This window comes from Notothenia coriiceps, unplaced genomic scaffold (assembly GCF_000735185.1).
Source record: "Notothenia coriiceps isolate Sejong01 unplaced genomic scaffold, NC01 NC01_scaffold00022144, whole genome shotgun sequence".
Classification (NCBI taxonomy): domain Eukaryota; kingdom Metazoa; phylum Chordata; class Actinopteri; order Perciformes; family Nototheniidae; genus Notothenia; species Notothenia coriiceps.
In genome coordinates, this window is record NW_011354845.1 from 48,556 (window position 1) to 65,218 (window position 16,663).

General features: G+C 39.5%; 2 protein-coding genes across 2 annotated transcripts in view; both read left to right on the top strand.

Annotated features, from left to right (window-relative positions):
• The window catches only part of LOC104953752 (LIM and calponin homology domains-containing protein 1-like), a gene marked incomplete at its 5' end in the record, with an annotated part of 41,752 nt that extends 37,033 nt beyond the window's left edge, over window positions 1-4,719 (top strand). The window contains 3 exons of the mRNA XM_010780745.1: window positions 1,073-1,181; window positions 2,731-2,833; window positions 3,634-4,719. Of these exons, the coding sequence (XP_010779047.1) occupies window positions 1,073-1,181; window positions 2,731-2,833; window positions 3,634-3,659 (238 nt within the window). The remainder of the gene's footprint in view (window positions 1-1,072; window positions 1,182-2,730; window positions 2,834-3,633) is intronic.
• A 7,864-nt stretch (window positions 4,720-12,583) lies between these two features.
• phox2bb (paired like homeobox 2Bb) lies at window positions 12,584-15,678 on the top strand. The gene is made up of 3 exons (XM_010780744.1): window positions 12,584-12,824; window positions 13,448-13,635; window positions 14,056-15,678. Exons 1-3 carry the CDS (start codon window positions 12,584-12,586, stop codon window positions 14,482-14,484), a joined length of 858 nt encoding a protein of 285 aa, XP_010779046.1. The 3' UTR covers window positions 14,485-15,678.
• The last annotated feature ends 985 nt before the right edge of the window (window positions 15,679-16,663 follow it).

A 16,663-nucleotide genomic window follows, 5' to 3' on the forward strand; every position in this document is an offset into this window, starting at 1 on the left:
TGAACCTAACAATACTGTCTAATAACAATCTGGAGCCAGCCAATGGAACTGACCGGAAACAGCTGTGGATGCCATGTGTAAACGTGTTGTGTATTGACTCTTTTTTTGTATGTTTTTTTCATGGTAAAGAGATAGAATTATGGTGTATTTCACTTCAATCTGTATTTTCCTGACTGTCAAAAAAATGATATAAAAGCTTAATAAACTGGACTGGAAAAAGAAGCCTTGTTGTGTTTTGCCTTCTAAACTGTTTTACGCGACCACAGAAAACAAACAAAACAAAGTCGCTGCGCGAAGGCTGAGGCCGGGCCGATGTTTGATATTGTATGACACGGCTAAAAACAGAGTAATTTGGCTAGCGATCAAAAAATCTCTGAATTGTAATGTAGTTTAATGAAAAAAATACGCGCGTGATCAAGCAACATCCAGACATTAGACTAATCACATGATCCAAGAGCAAATCTTTAATTCTTGCAGTCAACCAAAAAGAGGTCCTGTGTCGAACCCACTAACTCTTACCACACACACCGTACAGCATCCAGGTGAACAGGATTCATATCAATGAGGCCGCGCCATACGCAATGTGACCCCAAGAATACATGCATCTGCAATACAAGATGGTTCTTTTGCTGTGCTCTTTTGCAAAATCTGCTTTTTCAGGTGTCCGGGTCTTTAAAAGTGTTAAAGTTGATATAATTCAATTTAACGAAAATTAAGGCTATTAAAAAGTATTAAGACGGCATTTTCCAGGTAATACATTCTGTTTACGCCGGTTGTTAAACAACATCGTTATGGGGAAATGCAAGTATGCGTCCAAATGGTTGGAAGATAAGGAGGAAGGACAATCAATACTGTATGTAGTAAATGTGAGGTAAAGTGTGTCGCCAAGGTAACCGGTTAAAACTCAAAGTGGCGCTGAGGTCTTAAAATTATGCAAAGGGTCTTAAAAGGTCTTACATTTGACTTCCTGCATATACCCTGTGTATATTCAGTCGGTACACAATTTAAAGTCCCTTCTCGTATATCATGTTTTCAGTCTCTCTCGTTGTTCTGTCTCTCTCTCTCTCTGTAGGTCTGTCAGTGGGAAGAAGCTGTGCTCCAGCTGTGGGCAGGCGTTAGGGAAGGGGGCGGCCATGATCATAGAGACCCTCAGTCTGTACTTCCACATCCAATGCTTTAAGGTCAGTGACAGAACATTCACTGTCCTTTTTCTGAATGATTTAATTATCCATTATCAATATGAATGTTGTGTAAGAAGACATTATTCACATGGAGTAGGCGGAGCTTAGACTTATACGCCAGACTTCCCAAATATGTCGTTGTGCGTATGAGTTCTAGCTGTGATAGAAAAGTTCAAACACACTCAACTTTTGGAGAAACACAGCCCTATGTCGCGCTACGTTGATCAATCACATGAGAGTCTGTGAGAGAGACCAGTGAGCATCCTTGCCCTTTACTGTTGTTAGGGACAAAAACAACTTCAAAACAAACAACTCAAATGAAACATTGGAGCGATTCTGTTGGGAACTTGATAACGAATTTCCTGCAACAAGCTGGAAATTGGCGAGTACATGGCACGGCCTTTTCTTGTTCATCTGCTGTGGAATGAATGACATAACCTTCAAGTGCGGTCGTAGGAGGCAAGATGTGCTACAGCGGCAGGATGAAGTTAACAACCTCACTTAACCTAAATGTGACATTTAAGAGACACTCCCACAGCCACACAACGACACAGCTAATCACTGCATCGCCACACTTGAAAAAAAAGCTGCTCCAAAAACAAGTTAAACAATAATGAAAACAAGATGTTTTCACTTGAAATAAGATCTGCCAATAGAACAAGTGAAAATGAGCTCGGTAAGAGTTCTTGGAATAAGAAGGGATATTTAGATAAATCAAATCTTGTAATTAGCTGGAGAACTCATTTTGAACTATATTTCACCAGAATCAGGAAATGTTGTTACAATATAAGCCGCAAATGCTCAAAGGTGTTCTGTTTTCTGATGTCGGTTGGAGATTTTCCAATAAATGTGTGAAAAAAAACAAGTTTCATCTGAGATACGACTCAAAATAAGATATTTTGACTTAACATTGTCTAAAAACAAGACCTGATATCTCACTGCAGTGTTACTTCTGACGTTATTATGTCTTATACCAGGAGTAGAGACATATTCTGACTAGATATTAGACACATACACTTGGCAAGATTTGGGGGTTTTGTATTGCAGATCTTTCGTGAATGCAGCCTCCAGCATAAAAGGGATGATAGTCTATTATGTTATCATGAAATGCGTGGAAAAAGACAAACCAACAATGCACTGATCCAACTAACAAACTCAAGTGTTGGGATTGTACCCAAAGCTTAAGATTCTGTGCCATAGAGCTATTGTACAATATCTATTTCATAAGCCGCATAGGTGCTGGATCAGTGCATTTTCACTTGAAATAAGATCTGCCAATAGAACAAGTGAAAATGAGCATATTCTAAAAAACAGTCCCAAACTAATTGACCTTTCAGTCTGGGCTGTTACACTCAACAAAGGTAAATGTTTGCATATTTCAAATCTTACCAAAAGAGCAAGAAAGAATATTGAGAAACAGATTTTTGGTTTTGCTCCTTAATTGGAATTTCTTTGTCAAAAACCTATAAAATACCCAATAGCTATATTTTGTCCTTTTCACCTGAATATAACTCATATGAATCATAACGTCTGTCCCTGTCTCCTTCAGTGCGGGGTGTGTAAGGGACTGTTAGGAGACACGACCACGGGGACGGACGTCCGGATCAGAAACGGCCTCCTCAACTGCCACCCGTGCTACACCCGCTCCCGCTGTGAGTCCCTCCACTTACCTCCCCCTTATCTCTCCCCCAAACTGTCCTCCATCTCTCCCTTTTTAGTCTCCCCCTCTTTCATTCTGTCTCCATATTCCCTAAATCCATTCAAAACAGGAATTTCCAAAAGCACAACCAGCAGAAATATGTGCATAACCTCTCTGCACGATGCTCGTAACGAGAGTTTAATCATTTTCTAATATTATAAAAAGAGTGAGGTGTTGTTGTTCCTTATTATTTGCTAACGTCAGCCGTATTTCATATTTTGCCTGATGAATAAATGCAGTTTCCAATAAGGTGATGGTGTAAATACGGCGCTCATAAACCAGGTAGAAAAAGGTTTGTTGTGATTTATTGTTTTCAGAGTGAACCTGACACTGTTATGATAGAAAGAAGTGTACGGTGTTTTCCAAATTCTTTATTGCAGCCCCGCTGTGTGGCTCATGAGACGAGTGTATTTTAATATAGCAATCCGACCCGGTGCACCTTTAATAAAGAAGTGTCAGGCACAGTGAGGCTGGAAGGTTGGATCTGAAGCAGGGAGAGGACAGCAGTAACTTTCTGTCTTTCACCTTGTCTGTAGGAACAAAAGTTCATTTTCTGAAAGACACCGCTCACATGACCCTCCCCTCAGCAGCTGTTATCATTTGGGGATCAGCACCACCCACAGAATCCAATCAGAAGTCATTATCCCTTTCATTAGAGCTGCATGTCCTTGACCTTTTTTAAAACCCTCCAAAACAATTGTGGTTAATAAAATAAATGACGGGGTCTCATCATTTTCTCTTTCCCTTTCCAAGCGGCCGGACAGCCAACCACGTTGTGACGCTCAACAGAAAAACACACTCGGTTCACGGAAGAAACCCCATCTCTGTTTCCAAACCAATTCTCTGCAAAATCATGTCCTTCACAGCGTGTCGGGATCCTCTGCATCCTCTGCAGCTCCATTACCAATGAACACTCATCGTGGGGGGGGGGGAAGCGGGGGACAGTCTTAACGTCTGAAAAATATATATATATCTTCTTGGTGTTTATGTCATCTGACATGCGAGAGCATTTGATTGGTCAACGCACCACCTGTCTCATCATGCATCGAGAGAGACTGCTCTGGGGCGGCGGCCATGTTGAAAGCAAACACAATAAGATGCTTCAAACACAGCTAGATTATAAAGTGAACGTCTACGCTGTCAGTGAACACGCAATAAGAAAATGTGGTGTTCAAGTCTTTTACTACCAATCATAATCATTTTCCGAGTTGGAAAAAACATTAAATTCCATATGATGGAAATGCAGTATATCACATATTACTCATTATTATTTAGGAATTCATCATTTGGATAAAGACTCCCCTAATTGATAAGAAAACTGAATATGTGATCAGGCAGCTTAGTATGGATTTATTTCTTTATAACCAGACTGGATCTGAAAAATATATATATATATTTCGCAACAACAAGCAACTAAACAAGACATAACGGAAGGGGGGGGGGATACACATGACATTACACAGGAGATGTCATATTGACAGGGTCAGATAGGAGTGCTGCGGACAGTGAACCGTAATCCTCCTGTCTCGCCTCCAAACCCCCCAGCAGAGAAGCTGCACGCTCCATGTGCAGCAGGTCCAGCCGTGAGTCCCAAGTGAAGCAGGCTGGTTTGCGTTCCTTCCAGTTTAGTAGGACGAGTGTTTTTGTGGCTAAACAGCCCAATGTGCAGAGCCCATCGGCAGTCCTTACAACATAGCCACCTGGCTCGAGACCCAGTAGACATGCAATGGGACATGTCGGGAAATTAACATTTAAAGATTCAGACATTAAGGATATTACTTCTGACCAAATTGTGTGCCATTTTTAAACGAGTACTTGATTCAAACAAACATACAGAAACATGTAGACAGACAGTAAAGGTCACTCTAAACACATGTATATTGTCAGTAAGTCACCGTGTTTTGACCCCTCACAGTGACTCTGTTCTGTTCCCCTGAATACAATTAGCTTCTGATATATAAACACATATTATGGACGTAGTTGCATCTTTAGGGCAACAACTGACTCGCTGTGCTTTTGGGTCATAGCAGGTTGCTCCTCTGAAAGTCAGGACTTTAATGTGCCTTAGGAAAGCAAGGTGATGCAGGAGGGAAACACCAGCTGTATGGTGTTTCATTTCTCCTTATTTGTATTTCTTTTGGGGTGTCGGGAGGGATTATGGCCAAATGTTAACCCTTAAACTGCAGACCTCCCTCACATCTGCTTTACTTCAGTTCAAGTACTGCTTATTTTACATTAAAAACAACCGTAATTTCATACCCCCCTCCCCCCTCTGTGATTCCTCAGTGCAAAGGAACACATGTGTTGTCTATTTGGAAATATATATACTGCAGGAGAGACCTTTGATTTTGAATGTTGTTTTAGAGAGATATAGACTTCTGTATGATATTGAGGTAATTTTGACATTTGCTCAGTGGTAGGATTCATTTAATACAATTGCAGAAACACAAAAATCAGCAGTACATGTTGCATCTTTAGAGGTAATATGAACACAAACCAGCACCTGTGCAATATTTGGTGATGAAAACTAAACATCTGTGCTGCCAGCTGGACATTTTAAGTCGATTGCTTTTTTCTTTTTTGGACTTGTATGAGAAGAGCTCGGTTAAATATTATGGATGTAAAAATAAATGCACGTTTTAAGCCTAAAACCAAATGATTTGCTGAATGAAAGCAAACTGAAGTGCGTCTATAGCCTTGCTTCTCCTCCGGGTTCCTCTCTCTGATCTGCAGTATTTTAAGCTTCTGTTCCGGTTTGTATTTTATTTTTTATTCTCATTTAGTTAACGGAAACATCTGAGTCTCTTATAGCGGGATCTGGAGCTCATTCAGACAGGATAGTCTGGGAACGAAAACCTTCACGTCTGTTCTGTATTTATTGTAATATTCACCTGAACACTATCTGAAATATAGATCCATTTGATGTTTAAATGCGATTTATAGCATACTGTATGTTTATAAATAAAATGTTATAAATTAAAACTGTGCTTCTGTCTTTTATTGTTTCCAATTATCCAAACATTTTAATGCACCGCCTCAAAGATTTAACGTGGTTTAGATTCAATTGCGTCAAAGAAGTGAAACAGGAAACCAATCATTTTGCTTTGCTAAATAATTTTAGAAAATACGTTTCCATGCGTTTTTACTGCAGCGCTTGTTAATTGATTTGTGGCTGACGACAGATAGAAGAGTATAAGCAGACAATTAATGAAAAATAAGGCTTTAAAAAAGTCTATTATTACAGTTTAAACAAATCCGTCAGTAATTTCTGATTCCTCAATTCACCGATTTATTTTTACCTTAAATCCAGATTCTGATTTTGTATAAATGGCTTATAGGGGATAAGGTTGGGCTTTTGGATATGTGCTAAATCGAATAATGTGAATTTTTCAAGAGTGTTGCCAAAAAATTGCACCCAAGTTGTTTTTCATGGGTTCATAATTTCTGGTATTACCAACAATTGTGACCTGAAAAACAACTTGGGTGCAATTTTTTGGCAACACTCTTGAAAAATTCACATTATTCGATTTNTCTTGTTACTGGTGGGAGAAGTACTCAGATCTTGTACTTAAGTAAAAGAAGAAATACCTAAGAGTGTATGATTACTCTTACAAGTCCGTATTCAAAATGTTACTCAAGTAAAAGTACAAAAGTATTAGCGTCTAAATATACTTAAAGTACCAAAAGTACTCAATATGCAGATTGGCCCGTTTCAGAATAATATGATATGTTTTGATTATAGTTATTGATGCATTAAAGTGTCATCAAAGCTGGTAAAGGTGCAGCTAGTTTTAATGACTTAATTTACTGCTAAATTAATGTAATTTATTAATCAAGGTGTGACTAAAGTCTTAAGTGTTGATCTTATTTCATATCGTTAATCTATATCTGCAAAGTTACATAAATGTATAGTGAAGTTAAAGTACAACACTAACCTCTGAATTATTGTGAAGTACAAAGTAACATACAATAAGTACCTCAAAATTACAGTACTTGAGTAAATGTACTTAGTTACTTTCTACCATTACTTCTTACTAAAAACGCAACGTTGTTTTGGATATTTAAACATTTAAAGCAGTGATATCCAAACTCCTGCTCGCCCCATCCGTCCGCTGCCTTAAATGAATAACAAGCAAACAATGTGTCGCGGAGAGCAGGATTCAATTACTAAGTTTATTTACAGGGAAAATCTCATGAAGGCCATTGACCAGCGTTAAGCAGCACGGGCTGAAACGATGACAAGAGCTCCGATAAGAATTTAATTCCATCTCATTTCAGACGATTTTATGAATCAAATTCTTGAACACTGGCAAGAGATTTAATGATCACATCTTTGCGAAATCTTATTTCAGAAGCGGTCGATGGCATTTCTCTGCGTTAATGTCGACTTAGAGGTTGGAGTAATTTAGTAATTGATTCCTTGCCTGGCTCTCGCTCGTGCCAAGGCCGCGTTTGAGGGTAATATGTTTCCTAATCTCATCCCCCGGAATAAGATTTTTATGTTAATCCACTGGATGGTCACTTGGGAAGCGGAGATAAAGTCTCAGAGGTCCGGAGAGGCCACGAGGAGAGGAGCATCATCTGGAAACAACCAGAGCATGCAGTTAATGGGAGATACAAACCAAAAACCAGAAACAGTATCCATGAGAAAAACATATTTTCCTTTTTTACTTGTGCAGACTCTGAAAATAATCATACTATTTCCATATAAGGCTAAATAAAAGGTCGATAGGGGTTAAACATCTGCTTTCCCCCCACTTTATTTCAACACAATTGACTCCAAATAGCCTAACATTATTTTCGAATGTATAATAAGTTATATTTATAAATAGGGTTACTAACCGGGCATTCATTGAGACGTAGGTTCCTCTAGACCCCTGACTATTACTGCCTTCAAAATGTTCACCCACCAAAGACGTCCAATGACAAAGAGTAGCTGCATCTGGAACACAGTTATGGAAGATAAACAACATCACACACAAGAGCCTGAATACATGAGAAAAACATATTGACCTTGTTCCTTATAAATAATCATAATACTGTATTTAAGGCAAAATAAAAGGTCTATTTTGGTTATAAATCTACTTTTCCTCCACTTAATTGAGCCCAAATATAATTATTTTAGAATGTATAATAAGCTACGAAGATGTATACAGCTGCATCAAGTAAGAGGGGGGTGTATACCTTCACTAAATCCATGCATTTGACCACAATAGAGGTGCGCACTGCCCTCAGATCTGCACCAAAGACAGAATAAAGAAGCATAAGAAAAACGTCAAAAATAACAATAACAACACGAGCCTGCAGTCTGACACACTGAAGTCTTTTGTGCTGCAGGTTTTTGTGCAGACACACAGAGAGAAGACACCAGCTTCTAATTCAATTTTGTCTCTTCTCCAGATGTCACTTTCCATCTGTGCGTTTGGAAAGGCGATGCGCTTTTTACGCACCGACTCATGTTTGACTTCTTTTTTGACTCCCCTCTTTTAATGTCCACGTGTTTTCTGATGTGCAGCCTCAGATCTTAAAATCAATGCAGCTTAAAGGAACAATACAATATAAGGGAGATTATGATTTATTACGACATATTATAACGGGTTTGCAGTGGTGTAACTAAGTATATTTTCTAAATTGTGTTTAAGTATTACCCTTTTATGCTAATTTGTACTTCTACTCCACTATAGTTCAGAGGTAAATCGTTTACTTTTACTCCACTATGTAGCACCTTTAGCAAAGATTCGATTAATGATAAACAATATGATCAAAATAAGGCTTTAGATACACCTGGATTAAATTCACAATTAGTTGAAATTAGTTCCACCATCTTCAGCTTGATAAACACATTGATGCATCAATAATTATATCAAAAACATAAAATATATATATTTTTCTGAAATGGGACAATTTGCAGAATGAGTAATTTTACTTTTGGTATTTAAATTTGATGCCAATCATTTTGTACTTTTACTTGAGTAACATTTTTAATACAGGACTATTACTTGTAAAAGGGTTTTCCTATCCTTTGGTATTTCTTTGAGTTAAGAACAAGATGTGAGTAATTCGTCCACCTCAAATGGAAAATAAGGAGATGTGATTATTGTGGAGATGAAACAGTGGAGACACTTTTATCTCGGTTTTTTGCGCCCATTTTTGCAGGTGACATATCGCCTTTTATCCATGCTGCCAAATTGAGACATCATCCTAAATTGCCACGAGAGCATCCCCAAAATGAATTTTGTATCTGCTCTCGAGCCCCTCCCCTGCAACACGCGGCCTTATTAATAAGCGTTTTGATATAGGGTTTCCTCGGGCGGAGGAGTGAGACATTGTAGGTGCGATGTGACAGCGGGACCCTCCCATCTCTCTTTATCCTCTGTTCCTTTGCCTTTTTCGGGGGAGTGGATCCATCCAATCCATCCAGAGACAATGGCATTTTGTTCCTCTTTTTGTCCCTCCTGTCGACCCGCATTCCTATATTGCTGAGCAACGATAGTGCGCACTAAATGGAGAGGAGTTGCTACCAAATCCCGGCTATTGTGCGCCACTTGCCATGGGAATTTAGGGTCTTGCAAACATCGCATTTTGCTGATTTATTTAAGTGAAGGCTTGTGGTTGGAGCCCTTTATTGGCCGCATAATTGCTAATTAACCACCGCTTTACTTGCATTAAAGGATCATTATGTTACTGTAAATCATACGGCTGCTGTTTGGAAACGGGGCTCAAAACAACCTGCAGGAAAACGTGTGGAGGTTTTACTTCTTAAAAGCTATAACAATAAAATCAATTGCCTTCTTTCCAGCTTAATATTCTCACATCCAAACATCAAACTGTGGCCTCTCGTCCCACCAGGACCAGCTGAAAGAATTAAAAGATGTTGAAACCATAAAAGAGAAGGCGTCTCAATAGCTGGTGGACTATGGTGTGAGGACTATGGAGAGCAGGAATAAAGAGCGGCTTCAGTGAAAGAAACTGATGGCTAAAAGCTGTAATTGTATTTGTCTCGGCGAAATATCAGAAAAGACTTCTCGTTTCTTTGAGCGTTATTAGATTAATTCCCAGAGATGGTTGCTTTTCTCGCTACCAGACGCGTGGAGGGAGGACGGTGCACCATTTGGCTCTTTGGTTTCAATAATCAAATTAACCATTTGGTACAACTTTTAGGGTCCCAGCTCGTGTGTAAGAAAGGAGAAAATAAAACATTAACATAATAGGCACCGGGTTGTGTCAAGAAAGAATTAACGTGTTTCTTTTCTGGCGCTGGTTGATCTCTGAGAAGACAACGGAGAAAAGCGAGAAACAACTGCAACACGTCAGCAATTGTGGGGGAAAGTAATTGATGGCGAATGCGACCGGGGCTATTTTAACAGAGAATATAAGAGCTGCACCTTGCAGGGTGAAGCAGAACCAAATTATAAAAGGTGCCTTAAATCTCCTTTTCTTTTCTTCTTTAAATCTGAAATAAAAGTGTTTTGTTTTTTTAAATGTTTGTGGTGACAATATTAAAAAAGGCAAATAGTTTCTGCTAATTTTGGAGGGACTGACACGTGTACACATTTTATTTTTAGACAGTTAAGATTTAAAAGGGAATAGATAGGCTATATTGAATAAAACCACATTTTAACCTTTCTTTTTTTTTACCTCAGATATGAACCTGTATGTTAATAGCTATTTTATTCTCTCCTAGTCCAAACAAATCTTTAATATCTTCCCAGTCTTCTTTAATTTAGATGATGAAATAAAATCAATATTGTGAAAAATAAAGTCAAATTAAAAAAAGGGAAAACTTGAGGAAATCTATAATAATCCTATATAATAAAACCTGTGACAATGGGTAACTAAACCCAGTGTCCGGGTGATGCTACAGTCCGGTAATAAAATAAAAATCACTACACGTTCACTATTATAGGATTATTATAGTGATTTTCAGTCTGCTCACAGATCAATCACTAAAACAGGAGCAGTGGTGAACAAATTCAGACATCAAACTCTCATCTGCTAAATGTAATTGTTGCTCCATAATTCCTGTTGTGCGATTTGTGTTGAAAAAAACCCGCAGCTTCAAACGAGGACTTGAACTCGGTCCAATGAGAAAAAAAACGAAAACACACACGAGTGTGTAAACGCCATACAAAGCGGCTTACCTTATTACACAAACCAAATTAAGCACTCAGCCAATATTGTGAGCCTAAGAGGTCCGAGGACTGCCTCGCCAGTTCGTTACTTTCATTAGAAAGATGTTATTTGCCAAATAAACGAAATAATGAAAGTAATAAAGACAATTACAAACTCATTTGAATCATAAAAACACACCCGGAAGTTTAGCAGAGATTACACTGCAGCCGTGCAGAGGGAGGGGTTGGAAGTGTGTGGTTTATTTGGCATAAAGGGCATTATTAAACCGAAGCTGGTAAATTCGTTTATTACTGTGCGTAAATTTAATATGATGGGGATCATTTCTAACTTTCATTTATTGCCTTCAACTTTAAAACCAGAAATGGCAAAGGCCTGATTTAAAAGTCTGTAATAATAACTAAAACGATGTATGTGTACACAATAATGCATTGTAATGTGATAAAACAGAGAGAAATTAAACAAAAGGGGAAGCGGTACAGTCTGTTGTTATGGACGTGATTAGTGCATGTGCATACACTGTGAAAAAAAAATCATAAAATAATTCATATTATTCTATAAAAAAGAAAAAATGAAAAATGCGATGATTTGCTTCAGAGCACATTTGCTTGTTGCAGTTGTTTTCTTGCAACCCGTGTCCTGAAACAAAGCAGAATCATTATTGTTAAATTGTGCAAAAACATTGTCAAAACAGTCCCGGTTGAAACATGGGATTTCAACTTTAAGATGCATACTTTTATTCGTGCAGAAAACTAGATTTTAAAGCTCAAAAAGCCGTGCAAACTAAACAAAGAATCAGTGGTTATACCTGTTAAATTGTGCATGTTTTGCAGCTTATAGTGCAGAGACAGAGACCGAGAGAAAAGCGTGGAGCAGACGGGCAGGGAGCAGAGGCAGAGGGGGAATACTCTGTGAAATCCTGCCCAAGGTATACGGTCGCTTAAAAGGCTTAAAAGCTTGGAGAAAATTGGATCAGGGAGAATCGTCACCCAACTTTCATTATTTCCAAGTGGTGTGATTGAATTAAAGGGCAAGATGGTGGTTGGAGAGGAGTGGGGTGGGGTGGGGGTGCGGCGGTGGCGGTGGAGGGGTGCGTAATGGCGTGGTATTAAATTCTAATTAGAGATGCAGGGGATCAATGATAGGGAGGTTGGACAGCCCGGGCCCCCAGTGCCAGCCCAATAGACTGATGAGTTATTGTCATGTAAAAAAGCGCTAGCAATAAGACCAAACGCTTTGCTATTGTCCAAGCGGAAAGAGCCAAGTTTATTATGAGGACTATATGCTCTAGAGACCTCGGGCTAGGCGGCTCTTAGGGGGCTTTTCATAAAACAGGGCTAGGTTCCTATAAAGGAGGCCAGTTTTGGAGCAGGCGCTGAGCAGTGCACATCTACACCGTCCAGCCTCCTTACAACCAGTTAAACCCAAACAAGTCCCCCAAACTCAGACCGCGCGTCCTCATTTTGAGTTTATTTTTATACTTTCTAACCCTTTGTTTGTGGGGTAGTTTTTCTTTGACGGTGTTTTTTTTTCACGGGAAGTGCAGCTTTCTTTCTCTACCGAGCCTTCACAAATGTATAAAATGGAGTATTCTTACCTAAATTCCTCTGCCTACGAGTCATGTATGGCCGGGATGGACACGACGAGCTTGGCATCGGCCTATGCGGACTTCAGCTCGTGCAGTCAAGCCAGTGGGTTTCAGTACAATCCCATCAGGACCACTTTCGGGGCCACCTCCGGCTGTCCGTCCCTCACGCCGGGCTCGTGCAGCCTGGGGACGCTGCGGGACCACCAGAGCAGCCCGTACGCTGCAGGTAAGCAGCGGCTCCGGAGCCTCAACCCGGCGTATTATAGGACGCCTTGATTGCATTTGAAAATGGAAATGTGTTTAGTATTTACCAAACGAAATTTGCTTACACAAATGAAAGAATTTATCACGTTAGAAGCGATTGCAGGCAAGGGGTAATTCGGTTACGGGGTTATACTATCCCAGTCACACCCAAAACCGCCAACAGAATTATCTTAAGCTGCCAAAATGATAGGCATAATTTATTTACTTTGCGATGAGACATAAAGCTTCGAAAATAATTAGATAACCAAAGACTAAAGCTCATTATTGACACCGAATTGGAGTTACAGTAGCAACAAGCGGGGAGGATGGGAACATTATGACAACTTTTCAAACTTGAGCCTCAATCTGTGGAGCAACAATTAGTTTAACATCACAATTAACCGCATCACGGGTCAGCAACGATATCAATTCAGAACTAATTCACAGGTAATCAAAAGCATAATACAATAAGTGTAGCCCGGCACACATAACCGGATTTTATACAAAATATCGAATTTACTTCCACCTGACAACACTCCACATGTCTCACACTGCACTGATAACACCACTGCACATCTAACGGTGACATTTTAATTTGGTTTACAGTTCCCTACAAACTGTTCACGGATCACGGTGGGCTGAACGAGAAGCGGAAGCAGAGGCGCATCCGGACCACCTTCACCAGCGCGCAGCTGAAGGAGCTGGAGAGGGTTTTTGCGGAAACTCACTACCCGGACATCTACACCAGAGAGGAGCTGGCACTGAAAATCGATCTGACTGAAGCCAGAGTTCAGGTACACACACCGGCTCTCCAACAGACAGCAACCTGCTGCCATTACGCACGATTACGAACGGATGGATTTATGATGCAAATGACAAAAACAAAAATATCTAAATGTTAACTTTTAAAATATTTTAGTGAAATTAAAGCTTTAATACTTTGATATGATCAGCCACTAGCACCATATTACACACACTCGTGCATTAATGCACAAAAAAAAGATGGGGTTTGTCTTCAGGGACACATCAGAATTTTTTTATCAGCACACTGATTTAGAGCTGCCTTTGAGACTTGCTGCTCGTGTACATTCTAAAATTGAGCCCGAACAATAATCAATAGATTTAGATTAGTATTGATTGATCTAGGTTTTTGTCACCATTCAATACTTCCCTGTGGTTTAACGTTTTTTTTGCACCGTTTCTTAATTTCCCAGGTTTGGTTCCAGAACCGGCGTGCCAAGTTTCGCAAGATGGAGCGCGCAGCTGCGACGGCCGTAGCGGCTGCCAAGGCCAACTCCGGGAAGAAGTCCGACTCCAGAGATGAAGACTGTAAAGACAACAAATCCACCGACCCCGATAGCACAGGAGGACCGGGCCCGAACCCAATCACCAGCTCCAACTGCGGCGGCCCGAGCCCCACCGGAGGACAGGTCAACAACACCGGGAACGGGCAGGTGGACCAGGTGAAGACCTCCATGTCCGGCGGGATGGGGGTGACCGCAGCGAGCCAAGGCTGGGCCACCAACCCGGGCCCCATCACCTCTATCCCGGACTCTTTGGGCGGCCCGTTCGCCAGCGTACTGTCGTCTTTGCAAAGACAGAACGGAGCCAAAGCTACATTAGTAAAGACCAGCATGTTCTAGTGAGGCAGACACAAAACGTTTCCTCATCCTCATCATCCGGAGACTGAAAATATATTGCCCATGACAGACTTTAAGGACAATAAAAAGCAGTTAAAAAGAAGATGACAACTATGTTATTTTATTTTTATGCCTTGCGCCGTTTCGTGTGGTCAGTTGACACTTTTGCTGTGAAAATATCCATCTTGACAATTCATGTTGTCTGATTATAACACCGTCTTTGTTTCTTTAACGTGAGATTAGGGTGAAATGTGTCCACTTGTTTCCGGTCACTTCTAAAGACTGAAATCCTGTACTAGTATCAACAAAATGACACTTCTGATGAGATTCTCCATGCGTAAAATAAGTCTCATCCAAATCCAAAACGCTCCTGCTGTTTTAGGAAACAAAGGACACATTTAAGTCTGAAAACGGGATGAAGTGATTTGCTAAGATGAAAACATTTTTGGCCAAACACGGACGTCTACGCACTGGAAACGCGTCGTGCCATCAGTGAGCAAAAGGGAGCCTCGTTAAGTCGCGTTACATGTCAGAGTTCAACAGCTGCTTTGTTTGGTAAAGAGACGTTTAATGCCCATGACTGAGGATGCTCTCACACAAATCCTCAGTCTGACACAACTAAAACCCAACGGGGCGCTGATGCATTTCGCTTCTCTGATCTCTGCAGGACACAATATGCAGTTTCTTTGCAGCTTTTTCTGTTTCCAAGGCTGCTGAGAGTTTGGTTTCTTTAAATGATCGATATGAAACACAATTATTTCTTCGACAAAAAAAAGGCACAAACTACTGCAATGTTCACCTCTGACAGGAAATCTGTGTGTTTTGTGTGTCTTTCTACGGCAGTGTATTTGTGGCTCAAACTGTATAGTGTTAATATGTATTATTGTCTCCTATAGTTGAACCATAGGCCATACTCCCTCGTAGATCGATCATACAAGTCTTTTTGATGTTTTACAAAATTCCCTAGGAAGAATTTATTTTGGGTATAAAAAAAGGGAATGGATGCAAACATTGTATTTATTTCTATATCATTTGCATGTTGTCTCTTTGTCTGATTTTACAATGAGTTCTCTTCCATTTTGTGAGCATTATGTAACATGTTTTGTCCAGGATCTGAAAGTTATTTATATGTAGGTAATGAATGCTTATATTTAAGAAGGAAATATTTCTACATGTGCACATAGTTTTCCAGGTGTACCATTCAAATGGTTGTTGATGATAAAAAATAATAATAGTCCAAGTTGCTTTGTCATGTTTTTCTTTTGGTTAATTAAATTATATTATTACAGGTTTTTATCTTATTATTTCATCGTAACATCTTTAAAGAAGCTTTTTTTTTTTTTTTAAATCATTACTCAAATACAACGTGGTGGTCGTTGGAAGAAGGCCAGACATTTTTCAGCACCACGGACAGCTACGCACCGATTACAAATAAGCTTTATCCCCCTAAAACATTGTTAAAATACTTGCATTTGGAGTAACATAATTACATGTAGTTGAAATTCTAATATACAGAATGAAATGGGGTTTTTCTGAGATATGACAGTTTGAAAAAAAGCTCCAAAGAGGCAGAGTAAATGCAGTCGACTTGAGAAAATACGGAAACCATGCCATCTACATCGGAAACAAAAAACAGCCTCATTTAAATAATATTTAAGAAACCAATATTTAAAGCTCAACACTGGGCTTTGAAGGTGGAAGTTTAAAAGTTACACAACAGGTTCAGATTTTGTGTAACATCTGCTTGACCAAGAAATGAACCAACACTGTCATGTCAGGCCTTCCTTATCTAAAGACAGTCCTGGATGCATACTGGCTTTCACATCTATTACAATGCATGACAGTATTTGTACATTTGGGGTCACAATTGTTGGTAATAGCTACCAGAAATTATGAACCCATGAAAAACAACTCGGATGCACTTTTTTGAAATTCACATTATTCGATTTAGCACATATCCAAAAGCACAACCTTATCCCCGACAAGCCATTTATTAAAGTCAGAATTTGGCTTTAAAGGTAAAAATAAATCGGTGGATTGAGGAATCAGAAATTAGTGACGGATTTGTTTAAACTGTAATAATAGACTTTAATCTCACGTCCTTTTTTAAAGCCTTATTTTTCATTAATTGTCTGCTTATACTCTTCTATCTGTCGTCAGCCACAAATCAATTAACAAGCGC